General features: G+C 40.7%; 1 protein-coding gene across 6 annotated transcripts in view; it reads left to right on the forward strand.

The window, feature by feature from the left end:
• Positions 1-24,453, forward strand: part of GPR65 (G protein-coupled receptor 65) — a 30,000-nt gene that overhangs the window by 4,322 nt on the left and 1,225 nt on the right. For 4 of the 6 annotated variants that reach the window (XM_054826277.1, XM_054826276.1, XM_054826278.1 and 1 more), the window contains one exon: positions 874-5,290. In XM_054826277.1, coding sequence (XP_054682252.1) covers positions 915-2,030 — 1,116 coding nt within the window. In that variant the 5' untranslated portion in view covers positions 874-914 and the 3' untranslated portion in view covers positions 2,031-5,290. Of the gene's footprint in view, positions 1-873; positions 5,291-24,453 lie in introns of those variants that run through there. The other 2 variants (XR_008577249.1, XM_054826280.1) reach the window with 2 other exon arrangements.

The raw sequence follows: 24,453 nt of genomic DNA on the forward strand, positions 1-24,453 counted from the left end.
TGCTGGTTTACTGATATTTTTATGTTGAAGCTGTTGACACCCACAGCCCTGGTAGTGCCCAGTGTAAACTTAGTTGCTAATGGTTTTATAAACTCATGCACGGCAACTACAATTCCTAGGGGAAAGAAGTGTAAATGAAAAATTGTACACAGACTCTCCACCTCACATCAGTCTCAGTGACACCCTGGCAAATTCTCCTGTGCATACAGGAACCCAGTAGCCTGCCAGGTTTCACATGAGGGTTCCTGGGACACGCAGTAAGCTTTGCTGGAATAGCACGGGTGGTGGCAAGTTCTTGGGCAATCACATACAAAGGAGGGGAGGGAAAGTGGGGAGGTTTGAGGATGCAGCAAAGCTAGAGAGTGGTTCTCAATAGGGAAACATACCAGCCACACATTCTTCTCTTCTGAGCAGATCCCAACATCTAGCAGTAGCTGAATCCCTGTCTTTCTATCCTTGTCTCTCCATTGACTTAGAGAGGAAGAGGGCGTTGGGGATAAGAAATCTGCCATACTCAGATGGCCAAAACCCAATTCTGCTCACCAAAATAATAGAAAGTGCACCTCTCTTACTTGTGGTGCATTTTCTGATCTCCTTTGTCTTTCCCAAAAGAAAAGCCTGGGATTGCAGAACCCTACCCCTCTGGAAGTGTCTTAGCTACTCATCCTGCTTCTGCTGTAGAAACTTGCATCTGACTGACCTTGACCACCTTAGTTATTTGGGTTCCTTATGCATGTTTTCCTCCAGGAGTGTTTAAAACCTTTGATCTCCTACAAACGCAGTTTCTTTTTTCTAAAAAAGCCACCCACCAAGAAGCTCATAAAACCAAACAAAAATGTTGTTTTAGCTGACATTTTTCCTTTTTGGTAACAGAAGGCTGGAATCTTACCAATCAGGTCCTGAAGAACTAACAGATGACAACCCATCAGACTACAGACAATTTTTTACTGCATCCAGGCTGGAATTGGACCAACGATACTACTGGGATGGACAAGAATACCACTGCTAAGTGCCATGATGATCACACCCTGGATAAGTATTTGTTTCCATTTGTGTACAGCATTGTGATGGTGATCAGTATTCCCACCAACTGCATCTCCCTCTATGCATCTTGCATTCAGGTGAGGAAAAAGAATGAGTTAGCAGTTTACCTCTTCAGCCTATCCCTGGCTGACCTTTTGTACTCTCTGATTCTGCCTCTGTGGATTGATTATGCCTGGAATGGAGATAACTGGAGGCTCTCTGCCTTGCTTTGTCAGATTTCTGCCTTCCTTATGTATATGAACTTCTACACCAGCACTGCGTTCCTTGCTTGCATCTCTGTTGATAGGTATCTGGCATTAGTTCACCCCTTGAAGCTCCAGCACTTCCGCACAAGAAGATTTTCATTGCTTGTCAGCATAATTGTTTGGCTTCTGGAAAGCATCTTGAATTCAGCCATATTGGTGAAGAAAGAAGTGTTCAGTGATCCTTGCAATTTCACTAATCATACACTATGCTATGATAAATACCCCCTGGAAAAGTGGCAGGCATACATAAATTTATTCCGGATATGCTCAGGGTACCTGGTCCCTTTGATAGTCATTTTGTTTTGCTACCATAAAATCTACCAAGTAGTGAGGTATAATCAAGCCACAGTAGATGAAGAAAAGAAAAAAGTGAGGAAACTTATTCTGAATATCACAGTTACTTTCATTGTCTGCTTCACTCCTTATCACATTGTATTGCTTATTCGCAGCATTAAAGAACCTTACACCACTGACCCACAGCTTTTGCAGTTGATGTATAAGGTTTACAGAATCACACAGGCCTTAACAAGTTTGAATTGCATCGCTGATCCCATTCTTTACTGCTTTGTGAGTGAAACCACACGAACAGACATACTGCATTTCCTCAGGTGTTGCTTGTGCCTACAAAAGCATGAGGGAGACCAAGCTATAAAGAGCAGTGCGCTGATCACCTACAGAACGTCCTGTGAAACAGACTATCAAAAATGCTTGAGAGCGCACATTCAAAGCAACATCGGATAACCTAAAGAGGAAAGAAAGAAAAATTCTTCCCCACTCTGTACCTAGGAAACACCCCAAAAGTGACAAATCTACATGAAACCAGTAGCTGGAGCTAATAAGAACTTATTACAGGGTCAGTTAAATCAATGGAGCATCAAAATCAGGCATGGTACATAAATCAATGTCAACAAACAAACACACAATCAAAAAAAATGACCATGACACACTGACAGAAACTGAGGATTCTCCAGAGAACTGCCTCCTGTCACAGCTTGCTGGATAGCCCATGTACTGGGCCTGCACATACTCAGCTGCAGGAAGGCTGAAGTCCTCTAACCTCAGTAATTTGTTTTCCAGTTTTAATAGAAGCCTAAACCTTAGCTGGGAAGGTGTCTTATGTGGGTTTGCTGGGTTTTTTCTAAAATCAGTACTGTGACAGAAATTAATAAAGCACGCACACACATGGAGATCATTCAAATGATTGACAAAGGAGCAGACGGAGGGTGTTAAATCTTGTCTCTAGTGTCATGGTGCAATTTAAGATGCTGTGATGGTTCCTTTGTTTCAGTAATGAGTCAAGTTCTCCTTCAGCATATCCCTGAGATTAGCCATTTCTTAAAACTGTTTAACTCATGTGGATGGGTGCTTACCTGCTGTTAAGCTTTCCACCTTTTGTTTTCTTTGGAAAATATATGTTCTAGTGTATAACCATATGTCATGCGGTTTCATTGCAATATCAATATTGGGTTTCAGATAGTTGAAGCTTCATTACTTCAAGTATATATAAAGAACTAAATTTTAGCCACAGACAGTTTAACTCAGATGAAATTTTTCTTGATATATGCAGGGAGGAAAGGGAAGGATTGAAAGATGAGGTTTCACATCTCCACAGCATAAAGAACCAGCCTCAGCCTTGCTTATTATGACTGAAATCTGGAGTGTGTTTACATTTGCAGAGTCAATAGAGCGACAAGGTTTATATCCATTTACTTACTTGCACCTGGAGGCCTCAGCTAGAGGTTTCAGGGCACTCAGTCCGCCAGTTTTTAAAAAATCAAGCAACAAACCAACAAGCAATACTAAAAAAAATCAAAGAACATGAATGTACCAACAAACAATAAGAATGGCAGCAAAAGAACCCACATTTTAAAAGGGTTGAAGTTAGCATAAATCAAAAGTGCAGCTAATTCAGGGACCTGGTCCTGTGCAGGCCCCTGCAACTGCTGCAGGGTTCCCTGGTAGCAGTGGGCACTCGTCCCTCTGAAAAGAATTAAACCACCATGGAAAGTCTCGGTTTTTTCTCCTCTCGCAACCTCTTCATTTCTGTTCAGTTGCCAGGAAGAATGTTTATGGTGGTTGTCCAGTTTCATAGGGAACAAATTTTTCTTTCCATCAAAAAAATCTCCCTCTATCAAGTCTGCGTAGTGGAAAGATTTTGACCAGCACTTTTTCAGCAGACTTCCACGTCTGACATTATTCTTGGAAGACAAGCACACAGTGGTTACAAGCAATGTGAAAATTCTTATAAGATCCCTCTACATGTAAATTATAAACTTCTCCGATACAAAGAGCCACTTTCATTGTTTTCAGGAGTTCCTGTATGTATGTATTTATAATTTCAACTTCATATTCCGAGAAGGGAACTTGGGAGGCTGAGGAGGCTGGGCTTGTTCAGCCTGGAGGAGAGAAGGCTTTGAGGGACCCAATCTCAGCCTTGCAATACCTGCAAGGAGGGTATTGAAAAGATGGAGCCAAGCTCTTCACAAGAGTGCACAGCAGGAGGACAAGAAATCATGCACATAACTTGAAGCAAGAAGTGTCAGAGTTGATAGAAGGAAAAACTTCTGAACAACGAGGACTGCCAAGCAGCGGAGCAGGTTGCAACAAGATGTTCTGCATGTTCCATCCTGGCAGGTTTTCAAGACTCAACTGGACAAAGCCCTGAGCAACCTGGTCTGGCCTCATAGCTGACCTTCCTTTGAGCAGACTTCCTGAGGTCCCTTCCAACCAGAATTGTCCTGTAACCCTATGAACTGTTATAAATGTGTATGTCGGTATTCTGGCTGTGGCCTTCCTCTCTAAAAAAGGATGATGTTTCCTTCCCTTCTTTCTTTCCATTAATCCTTTTGCTGGAATCCTTTCGATGTGTTGGTTGGTTTTCCTGTAATACCTTCTTATATATTATGAAGGAAAAAGTATGCAAGCAGCAGTGCAAGTTACTTCACCGAAGATTTGTTCCTGTGTTGACCTATATATTTTGCAACAGAATGTGAAATTTCACTGCAGCACTGGAATAAAAGAGGAACCAAGCTTCACTGTAACTTCATGGAAAAAAGAACTCAGTGGTTCATTTCTAGACCTTTCACATGCCAGAAAGGTTGGAAAGTTAATTCTGTTGGGGTTTTTAATTTATTTCAAATAAAGAACAAGGAAAACTAAGGAACAAAACTGAGTCAAATTTAACTTGTGTGTCAGGGAGTAGTGAGAGCTGGCTCTGCAAGGGACAGGGAGCCAGGAGCTGAGGGTGACAGCCAGGCAGGCTGGGCAGCATCCTCACCAAGAAGCCACACAGTCCCATGGTACCCTAGCGAGGCACACAGAGCAGGTCTGGTGATGGTAACCAGTGTTGGCCAACATCTCTGTGATCACCAGACAAATCGATAGTCACGAGGCAGGTCTGAGGTCAAGAGCTGGGAAGCCAAGTCAGCAAGACGAGTTCAGGATCAGCGAGGTGCAAGGCCAGGCACGGCTGTACCGTGTCAGCACTGGCCTCCGCACAGACAGCCACACCCCAAGGAAGCAGGAGAAGAGACTGCAGACTCTTGGGAAACTCAGGGCCCTGACCCTGTGTAAAAAGAGCTTCATTTCCACAAAATTTGGCCCTAAGATTTTATACTTTTTAATTTTCCACCATTGCTAAGGAAAGTCCTAGCTTGGATCAGTCTGCATCGGTATATGAGGATGTTTTTCATCATGTCATTTCCTATGGTACCTCCTTGCATTGCTGGAGAACCACTTCAATATAAGGAAAGCAGTGGCGATGGCTGGCCTATAGGCTGGGCTTCACGAAAGAGCTCAAATAAGTTCAGGGTCCTATCACTTCATGATAATAAGATGTAGGTACATAATCCCTGAGACTGTTCTGAAATGTTCGGTCTTTGTGTTCAAATCACAACCCTCTGAAACAATGAGGAGACTTTTAAATGTGGAGACTGCAATGTCCTGTACCTCAATCATTTGCGTATTTACTTCATTATTCTTACATAGCTAAAAATTTACACTTTTTTTCATTCTCTCTCCAAATTTGTTTGTCTCAGCTGCACTAAATTTACCATATGAAAGTGAACATCTATGTTCTATTTAAAATTACACAGTGTTACAGGGGAGATACTTTTCACTATACAAAAATAACATAGTGAAAAATAAGTGTCTTCATCCAGGCTCCAATCCGCACTGCATGCTATTGTTATTGAATATTCCACTTAGGATTCCTGATGGCTCTGCAGGCAAAAAACAAGTGCAAATTTAGGAATTCTTCCTAAAGCAAGGACATTCCTTACAGAAAAGAGTTTAGAAAAGCCAAAGTTCTATATAATGGCAAGAAGAAATGCATGCATTCAAATTCCAGTTCTCCTCACAGACAATGCTTAAAAGCATTAATGTATGGTCTCAGTCAGTCACTGTAGTTCCTATCTCACTTCCCAGTCTATACAATAAGAATATGGATAATTAAAAGAGCTGTGATGGTAATTTAATTAATATCCACAGGATATGAAATGTCAGTGCCAAATGATTTTATTGTCAGCATAATAACAGCAGAGGTGAATTTGTATGTCAATAATTCACTTAAAGCAGAATCCACCTCCCAAAAGTCCAGCAAAGATACAGCTCAGGTTTGTAAGTTGGGAGCTTTTCAGTGAACTGTGGTGACCTAGCTGGTGGAATTTCAGACTTCATTTAATCTGTTTTTCCTAGAATCTTAGCCACAATCTACATTACCACATTCATGATGCAGATCATATTCTTTTCTAATGTAACTACACATCAGCTTTGCTTTCTTAATGTCAGTGGGGTCATTCCTGACTCATATGGTTGTAAGGCTAACAGAGACTCTTGCCTAACCTTTTTTTTTCTTCCTTTGGATTTGAGTCTCTAACTCGTCTAACTTAACTTCAGAGCCACTGAGAAAGTTGAAGAAAAGTGTGAATTTGTTATAAGATTAATATATTCCACTTCCTGTTTCCATTCACAGAGAATGACGCTACTTAAACTACTTCTGATTGGTGGCAATCTTCATCAATGTCACTCTTAATGCCAGTAAAGAAGAAAGTGTTGGACCATAGGGTAGCCATGTGCCACTTTCCATATTACGTACCAGTTTCATTGGTGTCATCATTGATCTAGTTCTCTATTTGCTAAGGTGGTAAAGGAGCAAACTGTTCATTTGTTCCCTGCCTCCACACATCATAGAGAGCGAGCATGGGCGGGAGTATTAGGCTACTTGGGACCAGCGTGACCACAACAGCAGAAGATCTGCTTGCACAGAACAGGGCTGCGGGGAAGGAAAGCAAAGCATGGATCTGAGCTCAGCAGGAGCCAGGGGCAGCAGCTGCAACCACAGACCAGTGCTGCCAGTCACCAGGGTTTTCCTTCTGCGTGAGATGGCAGCTCCTTGTGGTCTCAGAGCCCTGCGAGATGGCAGCTTGCCCCTGCCCAAGGCCGCCTGCTTCACCGCACCTACAGGGTCCCTGACGGCGCTGATCTGATAAATGATGCTCCGATGCTGATAAGGGGAAAGAAAGCAAAACATCTTGTGCATTTCGTAAAGGTTATTGCTGAACCACAACGGCTGTGTTACTGATAAATTGCTAGCCTAAGCTGACACAGGGAGCTTTTTGCTGCTCAGCTACGAATTAAAAGTAACCAAGCTATTTCACCTAAATCTTGTATTATCCTAGAAACGCATAAAGTCTGTTCTGGACTGGGGCTTTGGGGAAAAAACAAACAAGCCACCAACAAAAAACCAAACAGAAAACAGCAAAGAAAAGGCTGTATCAGGTGACGTGTAAAAAGCCTGATCCAGGTGAATTACAAAGACACTGCCAAAGAGTCAGATCCTTGCCTGTGCCAGCTCAGCACTGCCCAGGTCTGCTGTCAGCTGTCTGTCACCTACAGCCTCTATCCAGCCCGGGTACAGCAGAGCTAGAACGCGTGTCCCACAGCATCTCTCACTGAACATCAGAGCGCACACTTACACGTACTGATCACATCACTGATGTGAAATGGGAATACCAAAACAGTGGGAGGTGTGAAACATCTGAAAAAAAAAAAAAGTGGAAAAATAGGTCAATCCCTTTTTTGTTCTATTTTTTTACATTAATTTTGCATATTTTGGTGACAGGAGTACAGACTCCCGGTTTCCTTAAATGGAGTGTGAGAGAAATTAAAAAAAACAAAAAAGTTGTCTCACAACCACTGAGGTAGCTCTCGGGAGCTGTTACTTTAGATTTAGTATTTTGAGAAATGTTATTGCTATAGCAACTACTTGGTTAAAGATTCAATACCAGGGACAAAAGATTCTTTTCTTTTCCATTGTTTCATTTTCCTGGTAAAGTCAAAATCTGTTGCTGGATGAACAATTGAGGTGATGATAGATTGAGTAAAAGCACACCCAGATATTGTACTAGTCTCCAGAGACTTTTGTGTGTGTGTGTATATATATATATAAAAGCACATTTAGTTTTATTTTCATTATGTATGAAGGTAAAGTAAACAAGATCAGGGTGCAGCTCATGCCTTATCACAGTTTTCACTATGGCTGTTTAGATCATCTAGATGTGGCACACTGCCTTTCAGATGAGCTACTGAAGTTCATTTATCATAAGCAATGACTTTCACAAGCTTTTCCCAAGACCTGCTGCTAATATCCCCAGATTTGTGCTATATTCTAAAGCTTCTACTGAAGCTTTATTTTGACTTCTTGTAAAACCATGACTTTATCTTTGGTTTCTTACCGTTTAAAAGCTTCCTCCTTTTTAACAGCAGATATGCAAAGTAATGGCTATTTTTCCAACTGTACATGAAGAACTACACCCAGGAACAATCTTATTTCAAACTTCTAGCACTTTAGCACAGAGTTTACTTGTGTCTCGATCCTAGCCCTATCCCAGGGATATAGTAAGCTGTTGGAAAAATTGTCATCTCAGTTTCTACTTCTCATAGCTGGTACCTTAGCAGATGTCACAGCAAGTACTAAATCCCAAAAGCCACAGTTTGAAGGAGAGATCCATATATTGTCTTCTGTTTCACATATTTAATGATATGTGTGAGGAAACACTGTGAGGAAAATGCAGTTCATCCTGTAAATACAATGTGGGCAGAATCCCTTAGGCTCACATCCTTAAATGAAATGAACAGATGAAACTGAGGAGGCCCAACCAAGGAGACTGTCTCTTCTGGGGAAATTGCAGAGATTAGCAGCTCCATTCCAATGGGCACAAAAAAAGTTGCAGTGGGGGGAGAGAGGGGGAGAAGAAAAAAAAAAAAGCTGGGTTGGAAAAGTCAACTCCAGTGAAAATGCATCCCGCCCTCGTATTCCCTTTAAAAGACTACTTCTAGGTGCCAGATGAAAAACTGAGCCAAAGCAGTACAGCACCCACATCAGGTCACCCTCCTGGCTCCACAGCTCTTACAGTCTCTTGGAGTTCAGCTTTCTGCAGTCCATCCAGACACACAACAGACAATTACTGGGTGTGAGAGTGGGCAGCCAACAGCCCTGGGACACAGCTCTTCCCCACTGTTTTCCTCCCCTTCCCTTGACTGTTGTGGTGGGTTGACCCTTGCTGGAGGCAAACCCAACACAACTGCTCTTCCCCACTGTTTTCTTCCCCTTCCCCGCACTGTTCCTACTGGTATCCTACTTTGAGGCACCAGGTCTCACAAAGTGGGTTGGCTTATGGCAACTCATCTTCTGAGGTATATCTTCACCTTAGGAGACCCAAGGACTCCTGAATGGGAAGGAAGGTAAAAATCCCTTATTCTTAGAAGGCAAGAGGAACTCTAACTGAGGCAAATATCTGTGAAGGAAGTCCCAAGATTCATTGTATTCTCAGAATGAAAGAACATATGGCTTCACCAGTCGTCTTTGCTTATCTTCATGGTGTGTAACACAATAAATAATCCTCAGTAAACTAAAGTTTCTGCTCCTTCACAGAATGCAGCACAGCAGAAAGACACAGAAAATGTCAAACTATCGATGACTGCTGATAGATTCATGGTAACCCCATGGAGGCAGAAGTGAGCCCTCCTTCCTGCCATGCAGAGAATGAGCATATATCACTGTCTGGCAGCTCGGTCAGCATACGTGAACCTACTACAGGTTCTGTGAAGTGTAACCAGCCTAAGAAAAAGCTTCATACCGAGATGTACAGGGAAACTTTACTGCTTTCACATTTGTTACAGAGTTAGTGCCAGAAATGTGTGAAATACAGGATGTAATTTCTTGGACACCTGTTTTGACAGCCATACCATCAGTATGGCTGCTGGTGCACAATGCAGTGTCTCAATCCAGTCTACATATCGCTATGGGACCTCATAATACAGCAGAAGTAGTAAGATACTACAGTGTACTCTGAAGGCATTGCTGGTGACTCAACATTTAATGTTTCATTGAAATTTGCAGCCGTTGTAATTCCCAATGTTCTGGTTGAGTAGCATATTTCATCACTAAGTCTAGTGTTCACACTGAGAGGATGATTTATTTTTGTGGAAAGCGGGAAATCAATTTAGGCAGTAGCATTTAGCAGTTTAAAATTAGCTCCTTTTGCACAGGAAAAAGTCAGTCCTGAAGCTTTTTTGGATCCCTATTACATCACTAGTAGATTCAAAATTTGACTTTAGATAAGTCTGGCTTATGCAGTTTCAAAAAGATCTAGAAATATTTGTCAGCAGTAAGCACCATAACTTCATCTCTACCAAGGGAAGTAAAGGGCAATATCTTTCTTTGAGAAAAAAAAAAATTATTCTTCCTGTCTCACTGTTATTTATACTCATGATTTCTTCAGAATTTTTTCATGTGGTTATACAGCTCTTGTATCCAGAGGTTCTTGTGTATTTTCCCTTACCTTTTCTTGGGTTTTATGTTTATCACTGCACGAAGAGTCTTGACAACGTGAATTTTAAATGCCTAAAGGTAGGAGGGGAGAAAAGGATCCAAAATATAGTATATTTTAAGTGTTATTATTTTTTAATAAAATCTTAACGCTGATTTGTTCTGCATTTTTTTAAAGTGTAACATTCAGTTTATTTTTTCACTGTAACAGGAAGCAACCCACAAAGGGTGTCATGGTAGAAATAATAGAAAAGTGGCAGGCTTACAAGTGTAAACTTCAAGAATGATTTTTATAGCTATGAAAAGTTTTGTAGACTACACATTCCTGTTCAATCACTCAGGTCAAGCCAATGGAACCTGCAAAACAGATTTAACTGGAAGCCTTTGCAAAAAATTACTAACTTGGTACCTGTAGTTTTATCTTTCCTTTGTTGTGCATTCATTTTAATTCATTACGGACATATTACAAGTGAAACCATTTCTGGATACTTCTTTGGGTTTTAGCCAATTATGCAGTTTATTTAATTTTTTGCAATTCATTTGGAGAAACCAGGACCAAGAACTCAAGACCCTTTGAGGCATTACCTGTGCAGAAGGTATAAGATGCCCAGTGCAGACATTAAGTCTGACCTTTACACTCAAGACCCCTGTAAATACACTCCAAAGACATTAAAGTAGGCACCTTAATGATCGCAGCGAGAGGTGGTAGGAATCCCTATGCTTGGATACATATTATTTTCTGGAAAATGACTGCTTTCCTGTCACATCAGCAAATTCATTTTTCCTTAAATGCTTGAATTGTTCTTGCAAAGTATTATGTAGCATTTTCACTCGAAGAAATGCAGCAAAATATTACATAGAGGCAGTCGTCTCAATAGAGGCAGTGTCTGAAATGAGTGAGCTGAGACACCGTCCTCACTAGGTGGCGATTTTGGTCTGTTTAGCCAGGCTTTACAGAGCAGAAAACACTCCTAGCTTAAAGATGGGTTTCTTATACAGAAGAAAAGGGGGTCTGGGAAGAGAGCTGGCCACGGCACCCCGAGCTCCTGTGAAGCTGGGGTGAGCCGTCATGATCCCTTCAGCCTCTGCCTTGAGCTGCTGAGAGCTGTCAGGCCGTGAATCATCAGACCCGGGAGCTCGCAACAAAAAACCTAACGCTGAGCCTTGTGAGCTTTCTGCCAACCTGGATTTATTAAGAGCTGGTTTATGCTTACTTATCTTTGTAACAACTTTTTTGTTTAATTGTGTCTCCTTTCTTCCCAATATTTATTCCAGAATAAATATGTACATACATATACAAGCAACAAGCATCTATATTGCTAAACAAAGCAGGCTCTTCCAGCCTCCAGCTTGAGGAGGCCCTCATTCCTGAACTCATCCCACACGCCTTTTTCTTCTCCTGTCCTAGCCGAGCTCTGTGCCTGGGACTGGCACCAGTCCCAGGGTACCACCAGTGCTCACTCAGAGCTGTTCTCATGTTCCCCTATATATGCCAAAACACATATTTGATATATCACACCGGGACATGTATGACACATTTCAAACTCATCCTGGGATGGGTCAGCTCCTCTCCTGAGGCATTTATAGTGGATGAGCTCCCAAGGCTCCAGCTCTCTTATTGTCAGCCTCCAAGTACATCAGAATACTGCTGAATAAACCTCCCAAAGAGATTGATGATTTACCTGTTAATTCTTTGCAGACATTCACTTCCCTGAAGTACAATAAATCATTTTCATCTGTACGTTTTCTCAATGATCAGACCTTTCAGTTGCTGCACTAGAGTCATGTTCTTCCACATCACTTCTTTAATCTCAGCAGTATCCAGCTTCATGTTCTGAGCAGTACTGGTTCTTCCCTGTTTTCTCCCAGGAGCTCACATTAAAGTACAGCTTTTCAGGTGCTTTACACTCACTGTATCTGCTTCCCAGAAGGATTAAGCCTGCTCCTCCTGTTCACTCTATTACCAGCTGGGTGAGCAGCTAGCCCCGCACAGCCACTGGCTCGCTCTCCCTCAGTGGGAGAGAATCAGAAGGGCAAAAGTGAGAAAACTCACAGATTGTGATAAGGAAAGTTCAACAGGTAAAGCAAAAGCCACTTGCGCAAGCAAATGAAAACAAGGAATTCATTCCCCGCTTCCCATGGGCAGGCAGGTGTTCAGCCATCTCCAGGAAAGCAGGGCTCCGTCATGTGTAACAGGTTACTGGGGAAGACAAAACGCTGTAACTCTGAACATGCCCTCTGCCTTCTTCCCCCAGCTCTATATGCTGAGCATGATGTCATATGGTATGGAATATCCCTTTGGTCAGTTGGGGTCAGCTGTCCCAGCTGTGTCCCCTCCCAACTCCTTGTGCACCCCCAGCCTACTCGCTGCTGGGGTGGGGTGAGGAGCAGAAGAGGCCTTGGCTCTGTGTAAGCTCTGCTCAGCAATACTGAAAACATCCCTGTGTTATCAACACCGTTTCCAGCACAAATCCAAACCATAGCCCCGTACAAGCAACTAAGAAGAAAATCAACTCTATCCCAGCCCAAACCCCTACACCAGGCCAGTTACAGTTTTAGCTGATGCTACTACTTTCTTCTCCTCCCTGTAACTACAATCAATATTCCTTTTTCCTTTGCTATATTAATGGCTTTCTTGTTTCTGTGTATTAAGACCAGAAAGAACAACTACACAAACTTCTTTCATTGCTTCAGTGACACCTATGAATCTTCTCAAGCCTAGAAGTCAAAATATTCATTAATTAGCTAGCTTATTGAACAATTTTGGTCTTCATTTCAAAGTGATTTATGTGTTTCAGGAAGCAGTATGGAATGAATTAAATTCTCAGCATTTATTAGCTTTGCTCCTATGTGCTCAGTTTTTATTCTAAGCTATATTATTCATAAGAAAAAATGGCATTTCAATAACGTGATACTCTGAGGTGATTCTAAATGTCTGCAACTAAAACAAGGAATTAAAGCTAATAAACCTTGCATTGAACTATATGTACTTCTCCTTTTGCCATTAGGACATACTTGGCCACTAAAATGCAAATAATGTCCTGTAGTACAACATCAACTCTCATTTTGCTGGTTCAATCATATGTATTAAAATATTAAATTTAACAAAGAAAAAAAATTAAAGGTTAGGTTGTACAAGTTGATCCAATATGAAGCATTAGGCTCCTCTTCTTCCTTTTCCTTCTGCCTCTATCTCACTAGTCCTTGACATCCATTTCCTTTTCTTTTGTCTTTGTCTCAAGTTCATTCTTCTATATTACTCCACGTTGCTTCCTTATATGTCCAGGAGAATATTTATAAAATAAACTCTGCTCACCTCCGCCTCCTTCCATCTTTATTACTAACCTAAGCAACCCTGAGCCACTGCACAATACAGGGAAGTGTCATGGTGTTGGGCAAGCCAAAAAAAAAAAAAAATGCTCACTAGACATCAGTATTTTCACTGGGTCATAAACGGACACATTTACCACATTGAAAGCCACAAGCAGGATTCAGAAGAATTTTCTCAGAACTTGAATGAAGTCTACAGCTGACCGCCATGAAGTCTCATATACATGCAATGTCGAAATAAACCAATGTTGTGTAACTCGGGTTCCTTTTTACTGCAGCCTTCTGGGCTTTTTTCCCCTTTTTTGTTTTTCCTGTTATTTGGTTTATTTTTGTCCCTGTTAGTTACTTCTCTGAAGAACTTCTTAATATACAACTGAAGTAACTTAGAAAAAGTGGTTTTAACATTAAAAATTGTTTATGTCTTTACCTTACCTTAGAATCCTATGACCATGATCTAAATTCACATTGAATTTCAAGAAATTATTGTAGCCAGATAAATCAGCTTTGCTTAGAAAAGTACAAGTTCAGACATAATACTGACTTGACTGAGTGGTTTCTGAGAAACCAGCCTTCGAATCAGAATCATGGTGCCAACATCTATGACCTGTGCAGTTCCCACCTCTTGCCCCAGGGGGACTAATTATTGAGGCCATGGCCTCATGAGGTTCATGAGGCCATGAGGCACTGTGGATACATGTCTTTTACATACAGGTCTTGCCTTTATTTCCCTACATGTACCTAAGCCTCATACCTAGATGTCTCTGGGATAATATAAAGTTTTAAATGATGGACTAGTCTTAAATTATTTGCTTGAAGTCACCAACCTCTAGATAAAAGAGAATATTCTGCAGAATAGCTGATAGCATGAATGCACATATGGACAAAACAGTTCAAAGAAAGAACGTTTATAGCTGTTCAGAGTTCCTTGAGATGTGCTGTCTACACATACATAAATTCCTATTTTTGCAGCTTTTTTTTATAGAGCAATGTAACTATTGGTGTTTCTTATGTGTTTTCTTTTTTGCAGATAGGCAAAAGAAAAATAATATTTGTTAAAAAAATAGATAACTTGAACACATTTATGAATTCATATTAGTTTAAGCCAAATAATTTAGAAGGAAATATTTGTAAAAGCAGTACTACTTTATTGTGGCATTTTCTAAAACAAGCATGCCAGATTATTTGAAACAGTGTTCTCCTCATAAAATTTGCTAATATTCTGGAGATGTTACTATTTTAAAACTCAAGGCCACAATGAAATATTCCCATTTGAGACAAAACATTCAGATCAATTTTTTGCTTATTTAACTAGAAAAATATTATTCAATTGATTTTGAGGTCTGCCAGGAAACCCATCTAAAGCTCTCAATCTGCTTTCATATTTAAATGAAAGCGAAGAGTCTTGGGCATAAGGAGAAGTTATTTGCAGTGGAGCCAGGTAGCTTTACATCTATTACAAAGCTAGCCTTAGGATAGTAAAGCCTCCTGTTGCTGCTGCGAGGAGCTCTGCCTCTTTCCATCAGCTCACATCAGGCTTTTACAGCTCCCAGCCTGGAAGTGGTAGGTGTCACTCAGCACCCTGCTTGGTGCACACCCACTGGAGAATTGCCAGGTGCATCCTCAGAGGGCCAGCAGGACAGATCCTTCACCTTTGAGCACCATACTGCCCTCCCACACACTGCTTTAGCTCTTGGTAGCTCACTGCTAGTTCATTTTGCTCTCGTTTGGGAAGGATAATGAGAAGAATCTTGCCGAGCCCTGACATCATATTAATAATTATATGGGAATAATCACAGTGTGAATGACCGTAGGGTGCTATGTTGGGCAGGAATAACAACTACCTATTTAAAACAGGATGCTTTTTCCTCTGTGCGACGAAAGGCAGGAAAAAAAAAAAAAAGAATTGCCAGAGAATGAGATGGGTTTGTGTTAGTTAAAATAAAAAATTAAATTTTTTTGTCCTGCATCATCTACTGAGTGTAATTTTCTCGGGCTGAGAGTCTTCCACTAGTCTTGTTGACCCAGCAAAGACTGATATATAGTCCACAAGCTGTTTTTAGGAAATCCATCATTGCAGTGATAGTTAAGGTAAAAAACATTTAATAAAAGCTAGGGTACCAAATGAAACCATATTTTAGAAATTCAGTCATGAATCAGGCTGTGGGGATACCAGTATAAGTTAATTGTGTATGAGCTAAATTCACTGGCAAAACCCCCTTAATCCATTGAAAAGCTAATTAAGGAGTCAATAATGCTTTTCTAACACCTAAGTGTTAAACCTACATCTAGACTCTTAAAAATAAAAGTAAACATCCACATTTCAAAACTTGACTCACAATAACACTAATTAATAATGATATGACTCCATCATCTCCTTCTATGGAATTGTTCCCCACTGTCTTTTCATTAGTCTCATTTCAAAAGTCCCACGTAAAGAAATTTCTATTATCAAGTTGGCTAATCTATAATCAGCTTTCATTGTTGAGAAATTTTCTTCATGTTCTCAGATATGAGTAGCAGTGAGGAAAGTATTAAATCTATTTAATTGCTTTGAAATGTTTTCATAGATATGCAAGCATTGCAATGAGGTGCTCAAAGGATTAGATGAGCTATACCGAACTAAAAGTTCTCTGAGCTGTCAACCATGGAGCTGGATGCAAGATCCACAAAACGCCTTTTCAGCTCACTCAGGAGACAGCACGCTGTTGCTTATCCTCTAAGAACAGCTTGCCAAGGAAGCAGAGTTACAAGGACAGCCAGGCTGCTGTGCGATGGACACATGGACAGCACTGCACACACAGCTGAAAAACTTCCTAGGGCGAGTAGTCAGGACACTCACAGGAAGCTTTGCAAAGGCTTAGTAGCTGCCATTTCTGCGGGCGCTTTATCTGTTGACACATCAGTGACATCTGCCACTAACCTGTTCTGCTTCCACGCTGTGACTTCTGATATCAAGGCGTGACAGCACTTGTCTGAGCCATGACAAAGCTTGTCCTTTGATGACAGGAGAGAACGTAGGTGGCAAAGATGAAAGATGTGTTGGCTCTATCTCTAGATCCCATTGCTAGTATCGAATACTCAGCCTACAGTTTTTGTCAGAGGGTCTCAGAGCACTACACCACAAACACACAGACGTTTCCAGAATTGTTTTGTACGCATATAGTCTGTTACCACTCTTATATAAAGCTTCCTTTAATTAAAGTTACCAAAGTCTTCTGAGAATAAAAAAAACCTTGAAACTCAATATTTCCCCTAGCCAGTACAATAAACAAGAGAAAGAAGAGGCAATCATCCAGTTACAACCCCTAGTTCAGTATCCCACACATATGTGTGTCCTCAGATTGTTTTAATACGTCTGCTCCTGGTGGTATTTGTGTTTTCCGTAAAGCGTGCCATTGCTTTAAAAATGCACACACTATTTTGTTTTGTTTTGTCATTCTTATCCGCGGACTAAACCCATTTTCACATTATCCAACAAAATAAGGAAATCGAGAAGAAAATCAAACAAGGGCATGGAAGCATTTTGAGTTCTTCTATTTATACTTCCCATTCAAGAACCTTGAAAAAATGTCCTTCATCCTTCCCTTTTGCAATCTAGGAATAGTAATTTGTGCCAGAGCTGAACGCAGGGAGGATGCATGCTCGTGCCTCAATTAGTATTGACTCTATCATGGTCTGTAGCTGTAAACAATGCCAACAACACTTATCAGCAACACAAATAGAACTAATCAATAAAAGGTCAGGAGGACCAGCAGTACGTTCAGCTTCTGGGAGTATAAATCCTTGGCAGGAAAACACAATTTCAGCTTCAGACTCTGTAACTGCTAGACTCTTTGAAGTGTTGGAACCAGGTTTAGTTTTTAATCTCAGAATATTTTTTGGTAATGTTCTCAATAGCTCCCGCCAACACTTATTATTATCATTATTATTGTTGTTGTTGTTGTTGTTATCATTTCCCACTAACACAATCTTTTTTCAAGAACAAGTGGTTGTGTAATTCACCAAAAGATAAACAAATATCCCAATCATTTTCACTCTATGCCATTCAAGACAGAATGAGAAAATATGTGCCAGAAAATTTTGTCAATAAGGAAGGTATCTGAAATTTCTGGTCTTGTGGGAACATGATCAAATGAAACAGATACTAAAGGAACGTACAGGCCTGATCCTGTGCAGAGCTGTCTGTTTGTGTAATTAGCATTAGCAATAGCCATAGTTGCCATTCATACTAAGCCACGTGCAGGACTTTTGATTAAGGTAGAGGCTTATCTGCTGGGCCAGAGCCACTATGCCCACACTTTCCCCTGTCCTGTCACGCTGTCGTTCTGGGACATTATTTTGCTCTTTTCTTGTGCTGGGCATCACTTGTCCTTGAGGACGTGCTGCACACGTTCGGCAGGGGAGCAGCACGCGTGCAGGTATACGTGCGCAGTGACAGGCACCTAAGGCTGCTGGAAAATGGCTTTGCAGAGAATCGCTGTAGCCAAGGAAATTCTCTTTCCTTAATTATAGGAAACCATGACAAGACAGATCCTGTATCTTGTGGCCACCCCTACCTAATCAGTGTTATGTCATCTTAAACACAGGTCACCAGTACAGTCTCTATTTTCTAACGAATATAAATCCATAGATTTTAATGGACATTCTTTCCCAAATACCATTTTTCTTCTATATTCGTTACTAGCGAGCTGCTGCTGCCAATAACATTTGCATTACCAGTGACTGCACCAGACGGTAAAAAAAACGCTACGGCTATGCTGGTCAGTCACCACATGTGGATATAAACCTCCTACAGCAAAGATATAATTAGGATCAGAGTCTGAATACAGTGCCGTGAGTAGTCTAATTATATATGTTATGTATGTCATGCTAATATCAAGTATTATAGAAAACTGGTGCCAAGAAAACAATACAGAGCTCTAAAAATAACCTCTTTGTCCTAAGATAATTGTATTTCTTCCTTGCTATCAATCATTTCTGGAAAAGTATTAAGTTTAGTACAAGGTGCTAAACCACAAAGATTCTTATAAAGAGGATATTGAAGAACATCTCAGCACAGAATGAGAAAAACCTGTTGTCTTCAACCTGGTTTTCATTTTTTCTGTCTACAGCACTTGAGAATTCACATAAAAAGTTGCAGCTATTAGAAATTATGTGTACATCGTGACCTTTAACTATAGTGTGCACCAATTCAATAAATTAATTCAGCTAAGTGTAAAAATAAAATTGGGTTTCCCTTGGGTATGGCAACAGTGCTTGCCTTGCAGGGATTCATCTATTTATAATAACACTCTATTCAAAGCTGCGTATGAATATACTATTTAAAAAAAAAAAAAAAAAAAACCACCAGCAGCACATTCTTATTCTAAAAAGACCTTAATTCCCTTAGTGATGGCTGTATCTTGTGAAAAAAATAGCAGGGTGCCCGATCAAGCCAATTGAAGACATAAATTATTGGATGAGAGGAAATCAATATTTTATTAGAAGCACAAGGCTTACTATGATGAACCTTGCAGACATGTGCCTTTCTGTTTATAGGTAAATCATTAGATTTCCTAAAATAGACAAGGCTGCTAGACAGCTGATTTCTTCAGCTTGGGGCGATGTGGATTATAATATAGGCATAAAGGAAGAAGGTACAGAATTGGAAATGTAGCTATAAAAATCCTCTTGAACGGAAAGGAGAGGGAGGGAGGTACAAAACATGACTATACAACCAACATGCATCTGCCTCCTGCTTTCAGAGCTTCTCTTGAACCTTATACGACTGTTGGAAGTGTGCAAAGTTATTAAATATAACCTACTTTACAATGTTGTTTTTCATCCCAAGCCAATTCTGAGTGGTTCTGAGCATCTGAGACTCCAGCCAAAGTCTGTTTGCCAAGATCCTGAGAGGTTCTCAAAATCCAGTTAAGTCATTAATTATCGCTTATCCAGAAGCTTTGAAGAGCAGGATCCAAGACAACATGGTGCTAACGGGAACGGAGGCTGCTGAGCTCCCGACAGACATTTGAGACCTGGCAGAAGCGGGCTCTTCCTACCTGCACTGAGGAAAATGCGACATGTGAGCTCTTTCCATGCGTTTTAGGGAGAGCTGTCAAACGTGCACAAGCCCCGTGCCAAACTTACGCCTCCTAAATCATAGTGTACCCCTGGGCCCCAACACAGGCTTCTGCAGACATCCTATGGGCACAGGTATCTTTTTGGCATATTTAAAATATATTTCTCTCTTCCCTGAAGAAGATAGATATGCAGGTAGACATGGTGGTGAAGAAATAACCTCACAGGGGTCCAGAAGGCTGTCGAAATGACCATTCTCATATTTGTACTGCCAAACCCCACTATTGATTAAAATATTCTTGATGAATTCTGATACTTCCCACTTGCAGATCAAAGGAAAGCAAGAAAATGTAGTTCTAAGTGGAAAGACTCAATTAAGTGGGCTTCCTGGAAACTTACACCATTACCCAAACCTGAATTTTGCCTGAAACCCCCTGCAGAGGGTACATCGGGAATATTGCCTTATCAAACCCTGACAGTGCAATTTGTGAATTGAATAGAAATCAGGTTAGAGAAGTGATTAATGATATCTGTAGTAAGGTATATTACTTATTTCTCTTTCTCATCATCTTGTCTCAGCTTGTAAATGTTTTTTTCATGGAGCAACTTCCTTCCCAAAATCAGTATCAGTGTACAAAAGGCATAAACTCCCATCAGACTGCAAGGAAAGATTCCTAGTGACTTTGGTGAGATCTGGGCTACACCCTAGTTCAAAGAATGAGTAACACTTCTGGTATTAGTAACAGCAAGTTCAAATTTTAAATAGAAAATAGTATTTAATCAGTATGATTCACTTTTCCAAAACAGTGCATTGCTAAAGGTTTCATTTGGTTAGGCTGCTTTTCTGGAGTATCTCAAATATTACTACATTGTTTTGAAAAGATTCTATTGCAAATCTAATTGTAATCTTTAGCATTACCAAGAGCTGCCGCCTTCATGCAAATTCTGGCATTCCTGTACTAATCACCATTTCAGTAGATGATACGGTATGGTACCTTCTGCCGTCAATGTGCTTGTCACCTCACTGTCACTGCACAATGACTTTTTTGACTAATAACTGTGGGCGTCTGGGAAGCCCTATCAGTCAATCCAAAATAAACCGAGACACCATCCGCAGTCATACCGGAACACGTTACATAGTTTGCCACTCCAGCATACTATTCTGGAAGTAAAATACTGCCCTCGGCTATTCCTGTGCGCTGCCAGTGCTCAGGCTGGGATACGAAGCGCTATGAGCACGCCTGCCTTCTCAGCTGAATTATTTTGGTAATCGCTGGGGATTGCTCCGAGTGCCACATTGCAGGCTCTTCCTGCTGGCGCAAAATTAGCCCCGGTGCTCTGCCCCAGTGTAAACCACTATGTGCGACACAAACCACACCCCAATCCATCTGCTCGCATCCATCTTTTTCCATCTGCCACCATGCTCTATCCTATCCGTAGGACATTGCCTCAGAATCGTGACTCATCCTCTCTAGGCTCTCAATAGCCTACTGAAACAGATGGGCGTAACATATATTCCATAATAACCATTCTGAATGTAGCTGCCCTTTGTTGTATTAATGAGTTAATAAGAAAAGAGCTGACTAGCTGACATTACTAAATTACTGACCTTTCAGGTAAAAAAGGCTGAAGTCTAAGTCTGCATTAGTAACACAAGAGATGGCATACGTGTGAAATAATGCATTTCCTCTTGGTTAGACTGGAAATTGATACGTGAGGTATAATCCAAATCTTTGTTAGTACCGCTAACTATGGCAGAGTAATTCCTAAAGAGAGCAAGTCTAATGAGCAACAGTAAGGCTAAATAAATGGGATATTCAACAGCTACGGCATTTTGGCAAGACACCAGTGAACAGAGAGATTTTAATTTATTAGTAGGAATGCACAGATGAGCCCACAATAGGAGAGAAGCATCTCCCTGCTGCTTATTTTCTATGATAAAATCTTAACTATGTGTCAAGTTTTAAAAGATGTGAGTTGCTTTCTGCTGCACAGTCTAAATTTCACAAAAATTTTCCAGGGGCTATAAAACCGTATTGCATGTCACAAAGATTCAATATATTTGATTACCCAAAAAGAAAGCTGAGAAATAATTTAATCACTTCCTTACACATTTACACATTGAAAACGTGTGCGTGACAGGAGGCAGCTTCTCTGCCTGGCTAGCCAGAAAAGCATCGCAGGACCAAGTGGCTTAGAAGGTGCAGTTTGACAGTCACACATTAAAAGGCCAAGTTTCCTTGTGACAGAGGTGATCAACCATTGGTAAGTTCCCTAGGCAGCACCACCGTCACTTGGAGTCTCGAAAATGATGCAAGTCGGTTTCAAAAAATCTATAATCCATTTTTTCCAGTAAATATTGTGCGTACAAGGCTGCAAACTAGATAAGCAGGATAGGCTGTGCTGGCCCTTGAATCAGTGAATCCTTGCCACTTCTCCTGACTGCAAGCAGAGATTTTCTGGGGTGGCTGTAGGAGCTAAAGCTCTCCCTTCTCCTGCATGCATAGCACAGGAGTGTGCTTTATCTGCTCGGTGCAACATGAAGGGGAGAATGGGCTGTGCCTTGGAGAATTTTCATTCCTGCTGCTTCCTCAGTATCGCAGCTACAGCCACTACTGCTGAAATTCAGTAACTCGATACCAAGGACAGGGAAAAAAAAAAAAGAAAATGAGGCTTGGTATGTACAATGAGCAATATATAACTATGACTATTTATAATGAGAGATAGCAAGAGAAACAGATTGGTATAGAGCTATGGGGTGTTTTTTGTAATACATTATAGGCTGAAATCCGGGGGGGGGGGGGCTGAGGCATTTCAGGATCAAAGAGCACAGAGGGTCTCCAGGCCTCTCACTCATTCTCATTCTCGGAGAGTTTCCGTCTCTCCGGCAGTACTGGCAGCTGCTGGTTCCCCTGGGGCTATCAGGTTTTCTCTCAGACTGGTTGTTGCCACTGGACGTGAGGAGTGGGGTGTGTGCTGCTACCCAGATAGGTGGCCTGAATATAGCAAATGGTTTCCAGTTCTGCTGAGGATGAACATTTCTTCAGTTACTTTCATCTTTTCATTGGTGATGGGATTTTTCCCACCAGCACCCCAAAACTTTCAAAGGAACCGGTTACTGTAGATGTACGTGGTGGTGTATGTAACACTTTAGTCCTGAAAGTGGCAAAGCCAGTCTGCATTTTACATAAGTAAATGGTTTTTAAAGACACCTGCCCATCTAACTGCAGAGGACGTAGGACATTGCCAAACCCACAGCTTCCTTCCCTTTTATATATTGATGGCTTCTCCATAAGAATCTACATTCTTAGGTCCTTGCTTCCATGCAAATATGAAGCCAACTTGCTTGGAATATTGAAAACTTGGATTAAGATGTGCTTTTTTACTATGGTTGTGATAAGCCCTAAAGTCAATTAATTTATTAATCTTGATAAGTGACAGAATTCATTCTCATAATTTAACAGATTTTATCTAAACCTTTTATTTTGTTTTCTGTAATCTCTTATTTGCTTTCAATTCCACAGTGGCTAATTAAGATTTATAAGCAAATCCAGAAATGAGTCAAATTCAGCAGAATTAACTGATATAACAATCATAACACATATTTTTATAATGCAGCTTTCTGGTTATGAATAACTCTTGGACTGTAATTCCAGGCTATAAAAAAAGTGCTTGCCGTGCATTTATGTAGTATTTGTACTAATGGCTTTAAGCACTGTATCATCATTAATAACAATGATAATTAGATCCATGAATTATTAAAGGAATCACTTCTACAGCAGTTCATGCCGGTCCTTCACCTGTAAAACTCTTTTCTTCTCTGGCAGCGCTGAAGGAAGGGCTCTGAATCTCCCCGTGCTTGGCCATTGCTGGCAATTAGCAGCACTCGCCGATTAAGCAAACCCAAGACACAGCTTTGGACTGAGCCATCAGAGAGAAAGTCTGCTCTGTGGTGGGAACCTAGCTCGTCAGGGACTTTCTTTGCTTTGAGATTGCTCTTGATGGCACGCTGGCACAGAGAAAGTAAAGATACTTTGACATCATATAGCAAAGGGACATATGGTGGCAAGACAACATCTCTCCTTGTACTCAAAGCACTTTCTCTTCCTAATTCATCTATTAGGACACAGAAAGAAGCAGCCGATTACTATGACTGATATATTGAAGGAGAAAAAAGAAAAATCTTTGCCACTATTCCCATTACATGCAGTTGCCATTCTTTAAACGTACTGCATATGTGCAGGTGGCAGGAGATAATTGATCTTCATTGAGTTTCTAGATAATAGCTTTCAAAGGTTCCCTGGAGACAGCACTATCATGATGGATTCATTCATTCAACAACCATGAGACACCTAACATGTTTCAATTAAAAAAATTCCTCCTTCAACCTGCAGTTCTTCACTCCTCTTGAAAAATCCAATGAAATATCTTTCGATAGAAATAATGTAGTTCCATACACGTACACCAGTATGCACACATTCATCCAACATTTGATTCAAGACCACCATTAGGTAAACTATGCTGGACATTAAAGAAGTGTAAGAGCCAGTTTCAGACTTGCTGTAATGAGATATAAATCCAAATCCTGTTTATTCATGCCCTGAATTTGTTTTGAGTACTTCAAGGTTTAGTACTAGTTATTTGTAGGATTAATTTGGAGATATCCCACTAATGGAAAAGTGTTTTAATGATCATTGCATCTTACTATATTTAGGTTTATAGAAGAAAAAATATAGTTTATATTAACCTTAAAATATCCAAAGGGACAGACTTGTTTTAAAGTTGTGATATGGAGGCCAAAAAGTATTAGCGTGTAACTCTACGGGAGCTGAGGATAAGGGCACCCGGCGGCATGTGCAAAATTCAGCTGCAGTTTGAAGGCAACTCTCATAGCAGCAAACATTACAAGACACTGTTAGGAATGTTAAAAGGAACTTCAGTCTA

Source organism: Grus americana, chromosome 5, assembly GCF_028858705.1.
Source record: "Grus americana isolate bGruAme1 chromosome 5, bGruAme1.mat, whole genome shotgun sequence".
Lineage (NCBI taxonomy): Eukaryota > Metazoa > Chordata > Aves > Gruiformes > Gruidae > Grus > Grus americana.